Source organism: Paroedura picta, chromosome 8, assembly GCF_049243985.1.
Source record: "Paroedura picta isolate Pp20150507F chromosome 8, Ppicta_v3.0, whole genome shotgun sequence".
Taxonomy (NCBI): domain Eukaryota; kingdom Metazoa; phylum Chordata; class Lepidosauria; order Squamata; family Gekkonidae; genus Paroedura; species Paroedura picta.
In genome coordinates, this window is record NC_135376.1 from 56,929,051 (window position 1) to 56,951,204 (window position 22,154).

A 22,154-nucleotide genomic window follows, 5' to 3' on the forward strand; every position below is an offset into this window, starting at 1 on the left:
TACATACTTTTAAAAATGCAGAAATATATGTTATACTGCCTAGTACAGGGGTAGTCAAACTGCAGCCCTCCAGATGTCCATGGACTACAATTCCCATGAGCCCCTGCCAGCATTCGCAGGCAAGGGCTCATGGGACTTGTAGTCCATGGACTTCTGGAGGGCCACAGTTTGACTACCCCTTGTCCTTCTTATGACACTATAGCCAGATGTCATTTGATGTTTCCAGGCAACCAGATAGTAGCGCAAGAAGTACACAGTTGTTACTCATTTGTGGAAAAGCATCCAGATGTCTTTCAAGGTCACACCTCAAAGATAAAGGTATGACATTTTCCAGATTCAAACATCAATATTTTGTTGTTGGAATAATGTGATTTTCTTGAAGCTATAATATCAATTGCAATAGTAAGTGCATAGTGGAATACAGTTACAGAAGTGTTGTGGTTTTGAATAGAAGACATCCCTTTCCCTGGGAAGATGCTTCTCTTCCTTAGAACGGCCAATTTTTAATCCAACCACTGCCATTATGCAACAAAGGCCTTTGATCTAAAACAATTAGCAGATGAAACATTTTTATGACAGGGACATCAGAATTAGCATCTCTAGTAGATCAAACTGTTAATAAATGCACTTAAGCCAGATTGGTCTAAACAGTGAAAAGGCTAAAACTGCAAATTCACATAAGAATAAATGTTTTTCCCATACACAATAAAAACAATCAAGTGGACATTATATACATGCATCCATATTAAATAAGAGGGTCAAAGAAACTTATATAAAAACAACGTTATCACCCTCATTGTGGCTTCATTAAGATGCCCCTGTGTGGTATTTGTCTTACAACTGCAAGAAGCTGTACTGTTTTCATTGCACTTCTGTGATATATTCACATGCTTCTGAAGTACAGCTGAAAGCTATGTTGGAAACTCATATGCCCCAAGACTACAAAGGAATCTTTGGTGTCATGTTGGTTTTGAAGACAATACCTGTTTTTTATCTTGTGTCTTCTTAAACTCTTCACATGCTAGCCAGAACAAAACATTTTCTTCACTAAATTCTTTTTTTAAAAACTCCTAAAGAAAGAAGTGAACCATTAGATAATAACACAACCAAACAATTTTTAATGAAAACTATGTGTCAAAAATAGCCAGTTTTTCATAGTAGTTGAAGCAACAGGATACATTTGTGTTGGTATTATGTAGCAATGAAAACAATTTAACAATTTTGTGATTTTCTAGACCTTGTCAAATTAACAGATGCAGGTAATTTAAAGAACTCAAAAATTAAATTCTTCCTCAACTACCTGCATTAAACAGGTTCAAGTACAATCTAATAATATTATCAGACTAACTTTCATTACATTGCACAACACCTGATAGTGCAGCCATGCACTATCATGGTCAAAAATGCTGCAAAGAAGTATTTTAAAATATAATTGTACTTCCCAGTAAATTAAATTGAGCCCACCCTCCACAATTCTTTACTATGTAGATGTTTTAAAATACCTTTAAAATACCTTTCAAGTGGGTAGTCGTGTTGGTCTGAAGTAGCACAACAAAATGTGAGTCCAATGCCACCTTTAAGACCAACAAAGATTTATTCAAGGTGTGAACTTTTATGAGCATGCACATAATAAATCTTTGTTGGTCTTAAAGATGCCATTGGACTCACATTTTGTTTTTGCACCCTTCCTGTAATGAGGGATAGTTCAAAATAGAATATTAATATGTAAAAGGAAAATATTTTATTTTATATTTGAGACATATATCTTTCAAAAGAAGTTTGCATGGCTTCTGAACTTTAGAAGCATTACACGTGCCCCACTAAGACCCATTATGCACGGGGGTTTTAGCGCACATTCGGGGTTGAATGGCGGCGACTAAAATCACGGATAACGCACGGAGCCGGCTGCAACCGGCTGCAGCTTCGGTGCATGCCGCCGAAAAAGCCGCGTCAGTGAAACGCGGAAGAAAGCGCAGCTTCCGGGTGAGCGGGGCGCAACCGTCGCGCCCCGCCCCGTGCATAACCGGTATGCGTCGCGTCTTCCCCCTCCGCGTTTTCCACGTGACCCGAAATCGCCGTTTCGGCGGCCGTGCATAATGGGCCTTCGACCCATTATGCACAGGGGGAATAATGCACATTCGGGGTGGAATGGCGGCGACTAAAATCACCGATAACGCACGGTGCCGGCTGCAACCGGCCGCAGCTTCGGTGCATGCCGCCGAAAAAGCCGTGTTAGCGAAACGCGGAAGAAAGCACAACTTCCGGGTGACCGGGGTGCACCCAGAAGCGGCACCGGGATCGCCGCGTGCATAAACGGTTACTCTGGATTTTGCCGCCATCGCGCCCCGTCCCGTGCATAACCGGTGTGCTTTGTGTCTTCCCCCTCCGCGTTTTCCATGTGACCCGAAATCACCGTTTCAGCGGCCGTGCATAATGGGCCTAAGTGGTTCATATTATTCAAAGGACAAAGGGTCAGAGGTCTTATTTGAATTCTGCATTTCCCTGACATTTACTCTTACATTTAACCAGAACACTGGCATAAGAGTGATTGGGTAGGAACAGCTCCATTAATAATCCTGCTGTCTACCAATGCAAAGACAAAGTAGTAGAAGAGAACTGGCTAGTAGAGAACTGGCTAGTAAAAGAGAACTGGCAATCCTAATCATCTGTCTTACTTTAAGAACTCTGCAGGCACATATTCTGTCAGCATCCTATCAAGTAAACAGTGGAGACACGAGGGTGAAGTGGTTGGAGTAGCCATGGGTCCTTCCTATGTGTCAACCTCACAAAAAGCAATATTGTTGCAGAAGACTTGAACCCATTTCAGTGAAGCTCCTAGGACTTCTACTGTTCATGTTACAATCAACCTTACAGCGCAGAAGACAGCTAATGTTCTCTTTGTTTCCTCCCTTGTTGTGTTCTGTTTGTGAGTGGCTGCAAGCCAAAGTCATGCTGGCATTGGTTGGCTGTTTCCATATATGGTTGACATGGGAGGGTTGTCATTGGCATGCTGTTCCATGATTGGTAACATGCAAAAGAGTTCCTATGAACTCCAATACAATTGCTATGTTCCTAGCTCCTAGAAGTTGGGATACGTACACCAATCAGCAACATACTGACAGGTGAGCTTAGTCTTAGGCTGTCCCCTGTATGCACCTCGCAGAACATCCACCTCACTGGCAGCTGCCACCAAGAACATGCAGAAATGAAAGGTATGGAACTGGTTTTCCACACCTTTGGGTCTATTTAAAGCCCCAGTATATATAATACTTATTTTAAATATTTAAACAAGTTCTGAACTGTTTAAACTTCACTCTCCTTTTCATTTAAGGTTGCATACTCTCATCAGTATGAAACATTCCAGAAAAGAAGTCTGATCTATTTTGGCTGTTCCCAAAACTGTTTATGGCCCATTATGCACGGCCGCCGAAACGGCGATTTCGGGTCACATGGAAAACGCGGAGGGGGAAGACGCGACGCATACCGGTTATACACGGGGCGGGGCGCGACGGCGGCAAAACCCAGAGTAACTGATTATGCACGTGCCGATCCGGGCGCCGCTTCTGGTTGCGCCCCGGTCACCCGGAAGCTGCGCTTTCTTCCGCGTTTCACTGACGCGGCTTTTTCGGCGGCATGCACCGAAGCTGCAGCCGGTTGCAGCCAGCTCCGTGCGTTATCCGTGATTTTAGTCGCCGCCATTCCACCCCGAATGTGCGCTAAAACCCCCGTGCATAATGGGTCTATACCAGGCACATTTCACAGAATTTACTCTAGGTATTCACAGAATAAATTATTTTAGTAGTCTTCTTATCTCATGAAATTACAAAAGAACACCATTCAATAATTTATATGTGTAATACACAGTTTGGAAATACTATTAAACTTTCATGGGGACAATAATATTTAAGATAGAAACCCTAAATCTCTTGATGCCTTCTGGATCTTCCAGTAGATTTTCTAGTGATGTAGCCCATCTTGTGGTGCCATTTAGACTTGGGTTGCTGCTGCTTGGCTTGCTGTCACTGTCATTTATTTCTGAAAAATACAAAAAATTCAGTGAAATTATTTTTGCATATGAGCCCTACTTTACAACCACCAGCATTTTATCTTTCTTGCCTTCTGGCAAAAGGTCAAGAGACTGTTCAGCCAACCTGCATTCTCAAAGCACTTTCTGAAAGCCAATGAAGTAAATGCATTTCTGTACCTATTTACTTAGTGCAAAATAGCCCTTGAATTTTGGAATTCAGAATAAAATCATTTTTTCCAATGCTCTTAACTGCTTAAGGTCTGGAAAAATGTCCTGGAGCAGAGCAAAGCAGAAATTAACAGTTGGGGTGAGTGGGGTTGACAAATGGGTATCCTATAGCAGGGGTAGTCAACCTGTGGTCCTCCGGATGTTCATGGACTACAATTCCCATGAGCCCCTGCCAGCATTTGCTGGCAGGGGCTCATGGGAATTGTAGTCCATGAACATCCGGAGGACCACAGGTTGACTACCCCTGTCCTATAGCAAACCTAAGGTCAGGCAGCTGATTCACAAAACTAACAATTGCCCTCAGTGACATTAGACAACACAAACCAATGGCATTAACAGAAGCAGTAGAGAAGTCAGGATTACTGGAGGGAGGTGGTATATGCAATTTTCATCATCCATCATACTGAAAGACTCTTAGAGTATGTACACATTTGCAGAGATGTCATATTCGTTTGTAATCAGGGCCGGATCAATTATAAATGTTACTTTGTCAGGCCAGGCCACATGTTCCCTAAAATATAATGCCAAGTACCAGAGATACAAACTTTGTAAAGGACACTGCAAAACCCAATGAATGATAAGTAATATATTTTTATAACCTACCCTTCCTGTTGTTGTTAGTTGCGAAGTTATGTCCAACCCATCATATAACATAAATATAACATAAATTCTCCAAGAAGGAAGAAGAGTTTATTCTTATATGTTGCTTTTCTTTACCAGAAGGAGTCTCAAAGTGGCTTACAATTGCCTTCCCTTTCTTCTCCCCACAACAGACACTCTGTGGGGTAGATGAGGCTGAGAGAGCCCTGATGTTACTGCTTGGTCAGCAGTGCTGTGACAAGCCCAAAGTCACCCAGCTGGCTGCATGTGGGGGAACAGGGAATCAAACCTCGCTTGCCAGATTAGAAGTCATTGCTCCTTACCACTTCCCCAAGCTGGATCTCCAGGACCTGAAACTACTACCCTTAATCCTTGCTTAATCCACTGCAAAAATGTATTTATTTATTATTTATTAATTACATTTATATAGCGCCCTCCCCTGAGGCTCAGGGCGGTTCACATGGAACATAAAGAACAATACATTGAACTTGGTTTTGCCTTAAATAGAATACAACAATTTTAACAATAACAAAAGAAGATAACAGTATGAGCCCTCCCACAGATTCCCCAGCCACCTGTCAATGACCAGAACTCCTAATTCAGCCTTTTTGCCCATCACATCTGTGATTCATGCATTCCAATGCACTCTCCTCCAAATCTTAAGTTTTCTCCCACCGACCACTGCTTTCCTTGCACTTCAGTCCCAAATCGAGACCTGACCTTCCACAAAGACACACATACACCCCATGATGCTGAGGTTCAAGCATGGTAGAATTGCTCTGGGTTGGGAAATACCTGGAGACTTTGAGAGTGGAGCCAGGAGTGGATGGAATTTGGGGTGGGGAAGAACCACAGTCTAACGCAGCTCAGGCAGAGTCATCTGAAACTCAACCCCTCCAAGACGGAGATCCTGTGGCTGAGTGGGAAGGGGCAGAAACAGGCAGCGCGTCTCCCATGCATGGACGGGGTACAACTAACACTTGCACCAGCAGCCAGGAATTTGGGCATGATTCTTGATGCTTCTCTTTCAATGGAATCTCAGGTCACGAATGTAGCTCAGTTGGCATTTTTCCACCTCCGCCAAGCCCAGCTACTAGTGCCCAACCTATCCCTGGACCACCTGGCCACAGTGATCCATGCAACGGTCACCTCCAGGTTAGACTTCTGTAACTTGCTCTACGTGTCCCTTGACCCAGAAATTACAGCTGGTACAAAATGCGGCTGTAAGGGTCCTCACTAGAACTTCTTGGAGGGCCCATATCCAACCTGTGCTACGTCAACTGCACTAATTACCTGTCTGTTTCCAGATCAAGTTCAAGGTTTTGGTTTTAATCTTCAAGGCTATACGTAGCCTGAGTCCTGCCTGAGGGACCACTTGTCTGCCTATGCCACCAGCAGGGCACTTCACTCTGTGGGTATGAATCTCCTGGCAGTCCTGGGCCCCTGGGATGTCCGCCTGGCCATGACCAGGGCTAGGGTCTTTTCGGCTCTGGCCCCAGCCTGGTGGAATTTGCTCCCAGAAGAACTGAGGGCCCTGACAAAGTTATCAACGTTCCACAGAGCCTGCAAGATGAAACTCTTCCAGCTTTTAGTTGAGGCCGGGGGAAGATGCCAGGGTTGATTGATCTGGGGGTCCTGCCCTACATCAATTTGCCAAGCTTAGATGCTGGTTAGTACATCTGATGGCCGGGCAGTTACATTGTACGCCATTACTGACGGGATATGGGCAACACGAGAGGGAGTTGGGGAGGCATTTTCTGCATGTGCAAAGCCTGGCCCAACTGTGGGGCAGGACCTTTCACTAAGCCAACCCGATCCAGGTGTTTTTGCTGCTCTTGCTACGGCCATGCCCCCAGTATCTGCCTCTTCCTTGCTCAAGGTATGTATAACAGTCCTCTACAGGCTGGTTCTGGCCTATGGGCCATATGTTTAACATTCCTGCATTATGGGTTGAGAAACTATGGCACATTTTTAGGAGGAAGCATCAATGTATACAAGCTCAAAAAGTTAAACCATACAGACAGCAAGAAACAAGAATTACAAGACATTAATTTATAAGCAAATACAAAGGAGTCTTGCTGTCTTATCATTTCTTTTACAATGGTGAAATGAAATTCCTACTGGCTTGGCTATAAAATAGTGACAGCTTATTCCTGGAACTGTCATTGCTACTGGCTGGTTTAGATCACCCACACCATAGGTATGAGTCAACATTTGATGAGATGCCAAGATCCTTTTCAGAATTAAGATTTTAGGAGCCCAGGCATGTGTGCATTTATGAGAAAAAGAAAAGTGGCTTAATTTGTTAGGAAAGCCTGAGAGGAGGGTAACTGCTTGAAGTCAAGAAGCTAAATTATTTGCATAGGAAGGTGATTTGGACTATGGCTGCTTCCAATTCTCTGTGCAGCTCTGGTTGCTGCAACCAAGTGTCCACACAGCAGTTCAAAACAGAGTGGCTCTGTTTAAAAAGTAGGTCAAGTGACAGGCTGCTAAAGTAAACCAAATTGTTTCCTAGCTACTCTTCCATTGCTTTTTCTTAGAAAGCTGTTTTCCAAGCTTATTTTTTTCTAAATAAGACTGACTCAAAATATTTTTAAATGAAGAGAGATCTATTCATTCTTCTTTGCATCCAGAGCTTGTACAAGGAATTATATTTGGCTTGTCTTCAATTTGCCATTTGGGGTGTGATAGAGCATGTGGCAGTAGTTCCTGGATGAGGCATCGATCCTTCACTCATTCTAGACTTCTTTCTGGCCTGCAATCAGAACCAAGACAGCCTTAGTTGCACTAGTGGACAAATTCTGTTTGAATGTAGACAGTGTACAGTCATCCCTGTTGATCTAAGAACAGTCTTCAATATAACTGAGTACCCCATCCTTCTTTATCACTTAGAATACTCAGTTGAGATCAAAGAAGAGGCTCTTTGGTGTTTTCACCAATAAATTATGTTAGAGGAGCATAATCAACCAGTAGGGATCTCACTGGGTTTCATTTTGTCACCCATGCCTTCCATATTTATTCATGGGCTAAACCCGGGCTTAATCTTAACACAATAGATAATGCACTTTCAATGCACTGAAGAAGTAGATTTTCCTGTTCTGCACAGGAAAATCCAGCTGCCAAAGCACACTGAAAGTGCATTATCCTATGTGTGCAGAATAGGTCCTGGGTTTAAATTGAATGGATTTTCTTGGGGAGGAGGGAGGGAGATTTTATTCTTTTCTATATTTTTAATACTGGGGTTGTAAACCACTTTGGGCCACAAGAGAAAGGTAGGGTATAAATATTTTAATTAAGAAATCTGCAACATTACCAAGGTACAAACAACTTACCAAAAATCATAAGACTTTCACACAACATGCTCTGTCGTTTAATATTATTTATCTCGCCTCCTACATTAGTGCCACTCTCACTACCTTCCTTTGATAAGAGTCTTAAATTTCAATATGCACCATTTTATCTGTAGGCGTCCTACTATGTAGGCCTGTAGGCCATCACTTCTGCAAAAACTATGCAGGTGATTCCCCCCACCCCTAAAAACAAAATTACCATTTCTGTCATAATAAGCATGGTTTCTGCATCTACAGTACAGCCCATCATGTAAGTTTACAATTTTATTAAGGGCAGTAAGCCTCTGAAAAAGAATTCTAGTAGGCATGTCAGGAGAAGGCCAAGCAGTCACACGGGGCACTCCCAAGAGTTTCTGGCCACCAGACTGTTCTGAGGCCTCACAACTGTTTGGCTTGCCCAGGGTCTGCTGGCTGCCATGGCTTCGGCAAGCACCTGCTTCCAGCTGAGTATGCGCCCAGCCAGGCTGGGCCAGAGTAGGATGTGTTATCCTGCTTTGAAGGGGGGCCTGCAGGAGCCAGCCCCCCTGGGAACTCGCTTCCAGAGCAACTGGAATCTGGAGTCTGGCTGCAATCACACATTGACTAAAACCAAAGCGTTTTCTGCCTTCAGCCTGTGATGGGATTCTCTCATGCAAGCTGAGAATAAAAACCGAGGTTAGGCAGAGGCACTCTGAAGAAAAGCCACTTTTGGAGTCAGATATGCCTCCCCCAGGACCTCAGCGGTGCAATCTCTGCCCAGAGACCTTTTCTTTCATGAGGTAAAAAAAAGACTTTAATTTTGTTTCCCAACTCCTGTAGTTTGTCTCATATGATATTAACTGCCCTCCCTTTCCCCAATTTTAATGTGCCACAAACAAGTAACTATATGATCCTCAGAACAGAGAAACCTCTTTCTCTTGACACACACATCTGCCCAGAGGCCTCAGCTCTTCCACCTTTGCTGGCATCGGTGAGAAGGGGAGCTGGGCCCCTTCTGTCTACCAAGTGAGGGCTCCACCACTGAGCCCTTCCCTCGCTTCACCTTCCGCCTTTCAGAACGTCCAAAGAAGCTCCTCAAAGAACTTCAGTATAGGAAATGCTACCTCTTAAAAATTTTCCATGTCAATTTTTACCAGTTTTCAAAGTTTAGTGGAAAAACTAATTTGAATAGTTGCAACACACTTGTACAAAAAATTAAAATCACATAATGGGTAAAGTAAGCACCAATGAATGTGGAAGGATGGCAGAAGGTCCAGATTCAGAGGAACACCCTCAATGTAGGCAGGAGGGTGGCCTACAAGGGGTGGGAAAAGGGTACGGGGGAGAAATCATTATGCTGTTGAATTACCTTCACCTAGGGAGTGAAACAAGGGGGGAAATCACCACAAAAGCGCTCTCAGAAATCATGGAGAAACAACAACCAGAAAGCAAACTGAGCACTGAAGGGAAGAAAATTAATGCAGGATGTAAAAGAAAACCTGATGGACATGCACAGTGAAAGCAAGAGGAAAATGCACAACACAAAAAAAACTCAACAGACATGTACAGCAAAAGCTTGGGGAATATTAATTAATCAATAATATATTTTGGTTCATTAACTATTGCCTTTTGAATTTTTATCAGCCATGGTGATGTGGATTGGAAGGGTTGCATGCCCGGATAGGCCAACAGGAGGAGCAGTGCAGGCAGCAGCCCACTGCAGAACCGATGCTGCTGCACACCAATATCCACCACCAAAGGTAGTAGAACCACAAAGACATTGGTTCCCCAAGTCCTGAGGCTTCCTCTGCTGCCAGGGCTTGAGTTGACCTTGTGACTCTCCTCACCTCCTACCCTCAGGGTGGGATTGACAATGGAGAAGGTTCATGGGAGGGGAAGGTGAGGGCATGAAGCCTCCCATAAGTCCTGAGCCCCATTCTGTGCTTTGGCAGCACGACTTCTTGCTTGTCGCCAACCCCTTCAGACTCCTGGTGGCCTCTCACCCACTTATTCCTGGGGTAGAGTAAGGCTACAAGGATGCCACAGGCCAGGGCTCTCTTGCAGCTCTTCCTGCCTGCCCAACCACTGTATCCCTCTATGAAACACCAGCCATATGCTAAGCCATACATATGGGACTTATTGCCATGGCTCTGCACTTGAAGCAAATACTTGTTCACTGCATCAAAGAGAATCTGGGCATTGCCAGGCATCTCATCCTAAGAGAACTGCTCTGCAAGAACAGTTCTGAGAAAACTGTAACCCGCCATATGTCTCATAGCTGGTGGCTTGTGGAAGAGTGGGGGAGAACCAGTCAAACCTGGTTCTCCAAATTAGAGTCCACCACTCTCTAACCATTACGCCACGCTAGCTGATATGGCATGCTGGCTCTCATACCACACTGGTTCTCATACTCTGAGGGGGCTAACGGAGCATTTGAGTCTAGCAGTTTAAAAGATTCCCTGTGTCCAGTGCTGTCTAGAAGACTGATGCTGGTAAGAAACATCACTGTTACCAACATACTAAAATGTATTTATTGAAATGCATTTCTGGTTTGGCAGGATATTCATTTTTGTGCAAATGCTGCATTCATTTCACACAGGATTTGATGCAAATGTCATTAGAAAAGCAACTGTATGCCCTCCTCTGGCCAGAGCATGACATCTGCTGTGTTCACACACTGTAGCGCTAAATTTTCCAAAAGGAAAATTCTGGAAAATGGTGAATGAGAATCCTTGTGTGTGTGTCTGTGGGGGGGGGGGGGTTATATGCATCTTTAAAATCATGAGATGTTTGTATTTTCCATGCTAATAGATGTTCCATATTATTGACAGCATTTTCTGCAGTCCAGTGGCTGAATTTAGCCCATGTCGCACAAGTACAACTGGAATATCCTAGACTGTTTCTATTTGTGACCACAGTATGCTAAACAAAATGACACGGGCAAGTTTTATGACCTGAAGCTAGATGTGACTTTCAGGTACTGTTTGTTGCCACATATTCTTAACTTCAGAATGCCACTTCACACTATAATAACCAGATGAGGTTACCAGGGCTGCACAGTAAAATCCCTAGCAGAAACAAGGGCTCAAAAGCACACAGGAAGCTTTCTTGAATACTAGAGCTTCTTTATTTATTCCATAGAAGATGGTGTTGTTGTTTGTAGAACACATGCAGCTCTAGAAATGTTGCTAGACCCTAAAACCATTAAGAACTTCACAGAAAACAATTCCCACAAAGTGATATGACATATTTTTAGTAGTATATAGTCCCTGTCCCTCAAATCTTTTGGTAGACCAACTGGAGTTCCATTATTACTCAGACATTCTCATTTTCATTTGGCTTAACTTTTGATCTTCTGCTGGGAGTACCTACTGCTTTGGTTGCCAAATCTCAGGAAAATACTTACTCTTTTTTGGATGCTGGTAAGTAGGAGAAATTGGCCAAGAAACAACCACTGTTAGAGTAAATAGACTGCAGGATTTTTGCTTTGTTTGGTTTGGTCCTGGAATGGCAATTGCTACTAACTGAAAAGACAAACTTCTTCTGTAAGTAGAGCAAATTAATAGACTGTTGAAATGTTGTAGAGGTAATTCACATCTTAGAGGAGAACTGCCAAAACTATTCTGTGGTTTCTTAACTGCAGCACACAGATCTTCTTCTTATGATATTTAAAACATAAAGAACTTTTCACTAGTTTATATTTCAGATCACTACATGTCTACTCTGCAATGACAGTCATGACTAAACATAGCTGGCTCCTAGCCCTTTGAAAGCAATGTCACTTAAGTGGCTTTTGACAAATTTGTTCTATTGATTTTAAGGAGACGGTTGTGAATAAATTTAACTGGATTGAGAGCATGTTGCTTCATCTATCCTGTATGTGACTACACAAAAACTATCATATAGAACAGGACTAAATAAATCTCATGAATTAAACTGGATATCACTACATATTTTCTTTAAAATAGGCCCTACTCCTGCATACTCTTGTCAAATGCAAGCTTTCCCTCTTGCTGCCCTGGAAATTCATTTTCGTGTCTTTGAGACCATTTGAAATATTTAGGTTTAGTAATACTAGGATGTTTGATTATTTTCACTCTGCAAAATACAAAGAAAGTCTTCCCTTCAAATTTAACGGGACAAGTTATTTGTATCTAATATGCTTCATTCATTTCAACGGCTCTTAAGTAAGATTACTTTTTTCTGGACTGGAACTAAATAATTCTTTCCACAAACAAGATACCACACAAGTAAAGACATCAGGGACAAATAGTTCATGCATCATATGAGAGTACAAATCCAGTGTTCTCAAATTCTGTTCATTAAATGCTAACAATATACACAATGAAGATGAAAAATAGTTTGTTGTCCTTCTACTTAATATTTTCAGTGTAGCAATTCACGTAGAATTTGTTTGGATAAACTAAGAACAGTCATTTTCAGTTTCTTAGTGCAACAAAATATATTAAAAACACTGCGATTTCAGAATACATATATCTGTTAATAAATGCATGGTGAAATTTCTTCTTCGTAATAGCTTCATAAGCCCCGATTTATAAACTTGACTGAAGCTAAAACTAAAATGGCATGGTAGAGAAACAGTGTTTGAAGAGCAATTCCTCATTACTATTCAGATAACCCATCTGTAAATACGCTTACACGGACATTCCCATTCTTGCGAAAGCTCAGTGCGCGCAAAATAGCTTCCTAAACCCCGGGGGGACGGGACAGGACATGGAAACTGGGGTCTAATGACTCCTCTGCATGTGGGCAATATACATGTAGTGATCCTACCCAGAGTTCAGAACCTATGGAAGTTAATGGGATATGAACCAAGCAAACACTTGGTATCCTTTTTTTAATTGAAACAAAGCTTTTCTTCATAAATACAGTTAACATTTCTTATTTAATCCAGAAGATAGAATAAGAAGGTCAAAAATACCCATGCAGTATAGGGCCACAAACATATCCAATTCAGTTCAAAAAGGCTTTACCTTACTTACACTGAGACTGCAAGCTCAAGTGGTTGAAAGCACATCCTGCAGATATCCACTGGATTTACTTCTAAGTAAACTCATCGGATCAGGTTTGTTTCCTCAAACAAAGGAAAAATTCTAGATAGTATAGAACTTTGTGATATTCTACAAATATTTAAGGTTAGATCTCAGATTCTCTGTTCTCACTACTTTCTTCCATCAAATAATTTTTTGTAATGTGTGTAACTGTGTTTAATTATGGTGAATAGCTTTATACTTCTCAACAGCAATTCTGCTAAAAATGTTAGGAAAAAGCTGCTCACTTATCAGACAACTGACAGCATGACAATACACATCTATTTCCATCCTTCATTGAGAAACATGCCTATTAGCTATCAAAATGATTTCTCATTTAGTGATTTATGATCACAAGAACATCCTTTCACTTGCAAACTCCAGCTTGAAACAAACAGCACCAATGAACATAATTTATTTGAGTCACTCATGACTGAAATCCCCCAGATAACCAAAACCATCACCAGATTTCTCTATCCAGCTCTGTTCAAATATGCTAAAAAGTTATAGCAAATTTGAGTTTTAGCTTGAATGTTTTTAACTATACTTCTATATGTCCATGTTTAGTTAACAATGTCAATAAAGGTATTTTGATTTGATTTGGATATAATTTATAAATGTATCACTAAATTAAGAAACTTCCCTTACTTTCCATGAAGCCAAGCATCACACAGAGTTCCATACGTGTACTTCCTTCTAGGGACTGTTGTTTCTAAAGAACGTGTAGGCTTGTCTTTTGAATACTGAATAAAATTCTAAGTCACAACATCCTCTTTTGAGCAATAGGTTTCTAGTTTTAAATATTCACATGGAACAGCTTTATGCTGAGTCAGCCCATTGATCTGTCAAATCAGTATTGTCTATTCAAACTGGCAAGTGGACCTCCAGAATCTTAGAAGAAGGTCTTTTATATCAACTATCAACTACTACATGATATTTTTAATTCACTATGGCCAGGACTTTACCTGAAACTATCTTCATACAGAACAGATGTTCTACCACAGACCCTCCATGAAATCTTGTTCAAATACATGCAATTAAGTGAATTATTGGTAATATATTTTGGGACATGCCAGGAAATGACTAGACAGACAGAGTTGCAGAATCTCAATATGTAAATTGCTCATCAGTACTGGGAAGAAAGAGTTAGATTTTCTGTTTGTTTTAGGGGCCAAAGGGGCCTATAAACCAGAAGTTGATTGGTAGAATCCAGACTTGTCACATGATGATGTTCTGTGTACACAGCATAGCTGAGAGCATTAATTAGATAGGTATGATTTATATCTCGTTTTAAGGTTACAACACATTTTTCATATAACAGCATTCAGGTGTGATTGTTTCATAATATAAATTTTAAACATTTCAGCCCCAATATTTTTGTTCTCTTTTTCCATGCTGTCCAACTATTTTATAATGGCTAATTTAATTTCCCTGAGATACTAAATTTGTAACATCAGTGTTATTGTACAGGTAAATGATCTACTGCCAACTATAATCTGAACAAAAGTATTTTTAAAATTATTCACTGGAAATATGACCAATTTGTACATCACATTTCAAGATACCAGAAAGTTTGAAACAGATCCAGAAATCAGCAACAAGGATACTAAAGAACTTGGAACAGATCACATGACAAAATACTGAAGATGAAAACATCTTTAGCCTAGAGAAAAGATTAGAGAGACAGATAACAGCCTCCATGGAAAAGCTGCTTTGTAAAGTTAGAAAATATCAAGAAAGGGGCAATAATGAATAAAAGATGCCAATTCTACCACACTATTTCAATGTGAGTTTTATGTTAATGTGTTTAGAAGTGGGACAATGACTGATGGCTTTAGGCAGAAAGGTTTTCCTTTGGGGGGGTGATATTCCTTTGAAAATGTAAAGAGTTGTAAATAAGGACTCTCGATCAAAAGAAGATATTTGGAAGACTGGGCCAAATATCTTTCCATGATGCATAAACTAAAACAACTCTTGCCTGTAATTCTGTTGCAATACTGCTTAAGATTCAAATCTTTACATTCAAGTCAGGCTCTCTCTGAACTCTGCCTCAAAAATACACCTGAACAACACAAAAGAAATCAGTTCTACAGCACAGAGAAAAAACCCTGCATCATTAAAGTATTTTTTGGTAAATATTTACATAAAATGTAACATTTCACTCATGCTACACTTCTGGAAACATTCAAAACACAAAAGGTTATTTATGTATTGTATTTATATTTATATCCTGAATTTAAGACAACTGACTCTCAAAGTGTTTCACCTCTATCGAAAGGCACATTGGTCTCAGGATTACAAAATAAAAAAGCTATTACATTACCCATTTTGCTCATTTGGCAAATAGGAACAGTAGAAGTAGCTATTACACTATTATATAAAACTTCTGCTTGATCTTGAATGGGAGCCATTTTAATTATGGGTATGGAAATTGATTATTCCATTATGGATTACATGTTGCTTTGCCATTTTATCTAATACAGATGAACATATAACAAACTTAAGTAAAATGTTATACTACTGAGAAACATTAATTCTAGTCAAAATATTTAGTAAGAAGCTGGATTTTCCAAGTTTTGGTGCAGATGTTTTTTTCACATCATCCCAAAAACACTACTGAATAACATGCAGAGATTTATTTGTGTAAGTAGTGTAGTTTCATTGTGCTCACATTACTCCTGCCTTCACTAAATACGTTCTTATATCATGTTACAAAGTTGATTTTGAGATAAGCTGAGCCTTCAGAATTCTAATGAGCTTGGATATTTGGGTTTGCTACCATTTTAAAATAAATGTATATGAAACACATTCCACTGAAAGCAAGGGTAGTCAAACTGTGGCCCTCCAGATGTCCATGGACTACAATTACCATGAGCCCCTGCCAGCGAACACTGGCAGGGGCTCATGGGAATTGTAGTCCATTGACATCTGGAGGGCCGCAGTTTGACTACCCCTGGAATAAAGAGACTAACCCTGGAATAAAGGCTCAAACTGACATGCAATTGATCGCATTTGGCACCTTCCTCCTTGGCCTTTAACAGGATTTCTTCTGATGCTCTGCCCTCATAACCAAACCCTGCAACTCCAGCAGCAGTCCAGCCTCTGACTCATAAGGGAGAAAAGAGTGGGCTGATAAACACATCTGGAAGCAAAACTTGGGCTTCCACCACACATTTCCAGATGCCTTTTATTTTAACATGACAACACCAGAGGGAAAGCGGGGGTGTGGATCTTCCTTATTTCACGGCTCCCAGCTCCAAAAAGCGTGCCTATGTCCTCTCCCTGGTTTTGTTTGGGGGTTTTTTGGCGGGGGGGTGGGGGAGATGAAATGCTCTACGTACCCGCAAGTCAGACAGTCAAACCCAAACGGCGAGCCTTCCTCTTTCGACTGCACGCTTCCTCTTGCTTTTCTGCGCCTTCGTGAGAAGTTGGGTTGACTGTCTTCGGGGGAGGGGGGGGTAGAGCTGTGAAGCAGCAGGCTCAGCCACGCTCCCCCGACAACACAACCTGCCTGCCTGCCTGCCTGTGGATTCCTTTAAAAAAAATCACACACAAACACACACAGAGCGCCTCTCAAAGTTTAAGTCGAGGTCTGTCTCGCCCCGCTCAAGACCGGTTCTGGGGGCTTCGCTGCTCGCCTCCTCGGGCGCTCCCTTCCCACCAAAAAGCCCTTACCCGACGGCGGCCGTTTCCTGCTCAGCCTGGACACGGCGCGGTTGAACATCTCTCGCAGGCACTCGCAGAGCCGTGGCGAGAAGGAGCCGGAGGCGAGGTCCCCGGCGGGGACTCTCGGGCAGCCCGCGCCTGCCCAGCCTCCTCGCGAGGCGCTTTGTGCAGCGCCGCTGGGCGCGCTCGCCTCTTGGCGCCGGTCACGTCAGCTCGCGCTGAGCAAGGGGGCATCCCTGGAGAGAAGAGCCTCCCGAGCGGCAGGTTTGCCCCGCCTTCCACTCGGCGGGAAGGACAGCGGCGCTCCCAAATTGCGCGCCGCGTTCTGGCTGGGGCGCCGCTCTTGCCACGGCGCGCGAAACGGGGCGTCAAGTCGCCTGCTGGGAGGTCCTTTGGGTTTATGGCCCCCGCCGGCGACCCCTTCAGACCAGCGCATCGCATGGAGGTCCTGTGTGGTCTCGCGCAAAGCGGAGGAGTCGCAAGGCAATTAAAAAGCACAAGGGCCTTTGCCTAGCAGCTGGAAGAGGGGAGGGGCAAGAGACGTGTTTTTTTTTAAATATATATGTATTGTTTTTGTAATAACCACTAAACGATAGTCCTTGCCCTACAATAAAAGCCTATCAGATGCGACTTCCTATAGCACATATATTTTAAAACATAAGAAATTGAAATATAAATATTTTAAAATAAACAGAATGGGATGTCTTTGGACGTTACACTATCCCTAACGTCTCTGAGAACTTTGCATAACTGTAGAGTGGGGGGGGGGGGGAGAGCATCTTTCAAGGCTTTAAAAAAATGAGGTGCTGGATCATGTCATTGTAATCTGGTCTCAAATTCAATGAGTATAATTAAGAAAAGTATAGGTAATGTCGGAATACTGTTCAATTACTAGAAATCCATCTACCTAGAGAACCAGTGTATACTCTCTAAGACTGTTTATGCACTGGGAACTTTACTGGCCCAGCTCCCATGCAGCAGTACAAATTGGGGGAGGATGAGGTGCGCCAGGCTAAATGGTCCTCCATGTGGGTACAGGAAGAGGTGGGGCAACCTGCCACAACTAAAACTCCAGCCTGCAGCCTGGCATGAAACCTCCAGTGCATAAACGGTCTGAGCGAGTAATCCTAAACAGCTCTGCTCAGAATCCCAGTAAGAACTGTTCAATGAGGAAAGTGTTCTTTAGATCAGGAAAGTGTTCTTAGGACTGCACTATGAGCCTCTTGTGGCGCAGAGTGGTAAGGCAGCAGACATGCAGTCTGAAAGTTCTGCCCATGAGGCTGGGGGTTCAATCCCAGCAGCCGGCTCAAGGTTGACTCAGCCTTCCATCCTTCCGAGGTCGGTAAAATGAGTACCCAGCTTGCTTGCTGGGGGGTAAACGGTAATGACTGGGGAAGGCACTGGCAAACCACCCCGTATTGAGTCTGCCATGAAAATGCTAGAGGGCGTCACCCCAAGGGTCAGACATGACCCGGTGTTTGCACAGGGGATAACTTTACCTTTACCTATGAGTAGGTGAGGTCCACTTGATGTTGTTACGCTACAGGGTTTTAATCCTTTCTTACAAATTTCTAGACTGTCCCTATCTGCACAGCTGTCTCGGGGCAGTTTACAACATTAAAAACATTTATACAATTTAAATACTTGACGCTTAATCTGCCAAGCAATTGGTGATCCCCAATTAGTTTTTCTGGTTGGGGCAGGCAGTGAGCTGTTGGGTTGCCGTTTTTGGTTGGTATATGCCGTTTTTGGTTGGTATATTTATTTGTCTCAATTGGCCTCAACCGTAAGCCTGGCGGAAGAACTCCATCTTGCCGGCCCCAAGGAACTGTGTTAGTTCTATTAGGGCCCTGATGTTTATGTTTCTGTAAACATCTTGGTCGGAGTCACCTTTTCTCCTTTATAGTAGCCAATGCAATTTCTCAGTTATTTGTTCAACTCCCTTATCTTTCTACACATGAAGCTGCCTTGAACTGAATCAGACCCTTGATCCGTCAAGGTCAATATCATCTACTCAGATTGGCAGCAACTCCAAGGTCTCAGGCAGAAGTGCTTGGCCTACTGGCTGGTCCTTTTCACTGCAAATGGTAGGAGTTGGAGCTGGGACCTCTACCACTAAGCCACAGCCCCTCACAAATCTTTGGCTGGAAGATTTCCCCACTGAATGTCCATGTACATTTGTTTTGCCCAACTTCCCCCACCCCCACCCCCACCCCATTTCATTTATCCTCTATTTGACTGGTCTCATGGACAGAGATAGGTATTCTGCCATGCAGCAATTTGCCTGCATCCATTCATACCACAGAGAGACAGAGGAAGTATATGCACATTGGGAGAGGTTGGAAACAGTGACTGAGTGGGGATACTCTGAACCACACACTATTTCTAGTCTTCCTGTTTCAAAAGTACAACAATGTGTTTTCTGTGGCTGGACACCATTATCTGCATTTTTTGTTTTGCAATGAAGATTCTTTATACCAGCCCTGAAATTGCAGATCCAAGATGTACGGTTGAGAAACCATTACTTTGTCCCAATCTGCTGAAATGGGTATTGGGAATAGTCATTCAATTTTGAATTGTAGGAAGCTTTTGTTCAGCTATAATGAATTAAAATCACTAGAGAAATGTATCAGAAAGTGATCTTGTGCATATGGGGGGAAAACTTCTGGCACCAAAATAATTGTAACGTTACATTTATTATGGTTACATGCAAAGCAACTACAAACCCTCCATTTCAACAGAATCCCAAATCTTCTTTGTGTGACAGTTTATGTAATTGCAGTCTCCTTTTTAAACATCTATTTAGCTTCCTTTTTTCAGTTCCACCACGGCAAATGTTAAAATTGCTGACCTAAAATTTCCACCCTAGCTAACTTTAGCTTTTGGGCCTATGAAATGTTGTGCCTGAGTAATATGTTGTCCAGGAACTATCTTGAAGCTCAAAAGCAAAAAGATAGTACTTTTACAAGATGGTATTTGCTGTTTTTCAGCCCAGTTCATCAGTGTTTATTAAAGTGAGGAAAGCAACTTATAGCCGGTGAGGGAGGCAAAAGATAGAATCCCCAAGAAACAAACATGAAAGAACAGCCATTTGAGAGATTTGAAGTTATGTTTGGATCAATGGAAGTCCAGAACTTTTCAGTGTATGAAAATGATTATGTGATTAAGGCATGACTAAGGTTTATAAACCCACAGGGCAGGGGATGACTGTCTTTTTGGCCTGAGAGTCTGTATACATAGATACGGCCTCTAAGGCAGTGCTTGTTGCTAGGCTCAAGTGTAAACCACACTCTTCTCTCCTCAGGTGTCTAGCCTAGGAATGACCAGTGATTTTTCTGGTGGTAGAGGAAAGTTAGAACACTGTATAAGCAAGGAGTATGGTCTATGGAGTGTGTGAGTGAGGGAAGTAAAACCATACTATGTCATGCATTTTACTTTGCCAAGATCTGGTACCTGGAACATTGTCTGCAGTGATGCCTGTTTATATACTAGCACAAGGAAGCAAAATGGTTGGTGCTTATATAAAATCATATTAAAGACATGCTCCCAAGCCAGTGAGTCAGCAAAGATAGTGAAAATAACACTTTAGAATGACAGACATCGGGTGGCATGATCTGTGACCCTGCTGATGGTATATGTCCCTGGTGTTTACAGATCTGCTGTATCACTCTGTTCTCTCTACCCCTGACCTCCATAAATTTTAAGACAGATAGCCAGACACAGGGTAATGACTAGATCAAAATATTTCCAAAGTTTACTGTCATTAATTTTCATTGTATGACTTACTATGTTTAGTTTTGCAACTGAAGTTTATGTGGAAGATCCAACTTCCCTTTCCCACACATTTGTCTTCATCACATCTGCATGTCAGATCACACTGCATATCTGATCTCAAAGCACTCAAAGGGCTTCACTCAAGTTGATCCCAAACCTTGCCACATAATGAATGTGCATGCCTTATGCCCAATGTGGGTGCAATTGGTTCAGACGACTTCCTGGTTTCAGCGTGGGATTGAGAAGCAAAAAGAAATTTCCTTACTTCATACTACAGCACTAAAGCAGAATTGCAGTCAGTTGACATGTACAGCTTCCACCTTCTAATCCTCCCCAGCATGCAAACATATCTTGTTTTGCTTGTTATTTATCTATTGCTTGCATTTTCCCACATCCATACCAGTTGCTGGACATTGGTTCAAAAAGAAAAATAACAATTGAACACAAACTGGTCTGCTTATTTGGAAATGAGTAAAAGTATTTTTTTCTTCTCAGACAAAGAATCATTACGTAGATGATTTTTAAACATAATCATTTGTTATCTGTCTATTTCTTCTTTAACACCATATCCATACAATTTTTCCTGTACAGAAAATAATGTAAGTAAAGGAAGGGATCCCCGAAACAATGTCTACACCAGTTGTTTGCCATCTGATTGAACACCCTAAAAAGCCCAAGCCATGCAAACAATAGCAACAGTTCTAGTACTCTCAGAAAGCAAAGTCTCCAAGCAAAAGAAATAATGAGTCAAAGACAAACAGGTAGATTGGAAAGCAGAGAGAAACATTCCCTGTAAACTGTGAGACTATTTTGTGACAGATTTGGGGAACTAAACTGTAAACTGGTGGAGGATCCCTTTTTACTAAAACTTTGGTATAATCCCAGCATTGTATATCAATCTGCCAGATAAAATTTTGTGCATGGGAAATAAAGCAACCCACAGCACATTGCAAAAATCATACACCTTGAAGGTTTGGGTCATCTTTCAGACTTACAGCTCTCGGTCTTTCTTAAGCCAAGTTACCATTGTAGGATGTATTTCCCTAGTTCTGTAAATAATATGTTCATTTGCCATAATCCACAGCTCAGTGTACTGATTTTGATAGAGATCAAAAGTAATGAAATCTGAAGCAAAAACCCCATTCATCTTTAAATAAAACATGATCTTATGTACCAGGCCATCTTGTCTCAAAGGTCTTTTCTTTCAGTTAGTCCTAGTTCATAGCACACCAGCAAAAATACCAGTTATTTTTATGCTTTCTCGGTGGGGCCAGTCTATTAATCATAATAACTCCTTGTAATGTGAATCCTCTGTAAATGCTCAGGTGCAACATCAACTGAGAATAAACCTACATAAACCTTATGTCATTTTAAAATAGACTTCTAAATGGTCCCTGGTTCCAAACAAAATCTGTTACTTGATTATAGAAAACTCTTACCAATAAAGCGCCACCCAATCTCCTCAAGTCCTCTTGACAGAAGCGTATGAACAGATGATGC

At 42.0% G+C, this 22,154-nt stretch overlaps 1 protein-coding gene across 1 annotated transcript in view; it reads right to left on the reverse strand.

Moving 5' to 3' along the window:
* The window catches only part of RGS10 (regulator of G protein signaling 10), a 30,173-nt gene extending 12,835 nt beyond the window's left edge, over window positions 1-17,338 (reverse strand). The window contains exons 1-3 of the mRNA XM_077349917.1: window positions 16,890-17,338; window positions 3,917-4,035; window positions 984-1,070 (exon numbers count right to left, since the gene is read on the reverse strand). Of these exons, the coding sequence (XP_077206032.1) occupies window positions 984-1,070; window positions 3,917-4,035; window positions 16,890-16,938 (255 nt within the window). The 5' untranslated portion in view covers window positions 16,939-17,338. The remainder of the gene's footprint in view (window positions 1-983; window positions 1,071-3,916; window positions 4,036-16,889) is intronic.
* Between the last annotated feature and the right edge of the window lie 4,816 nt (window positions 17,339-22,154).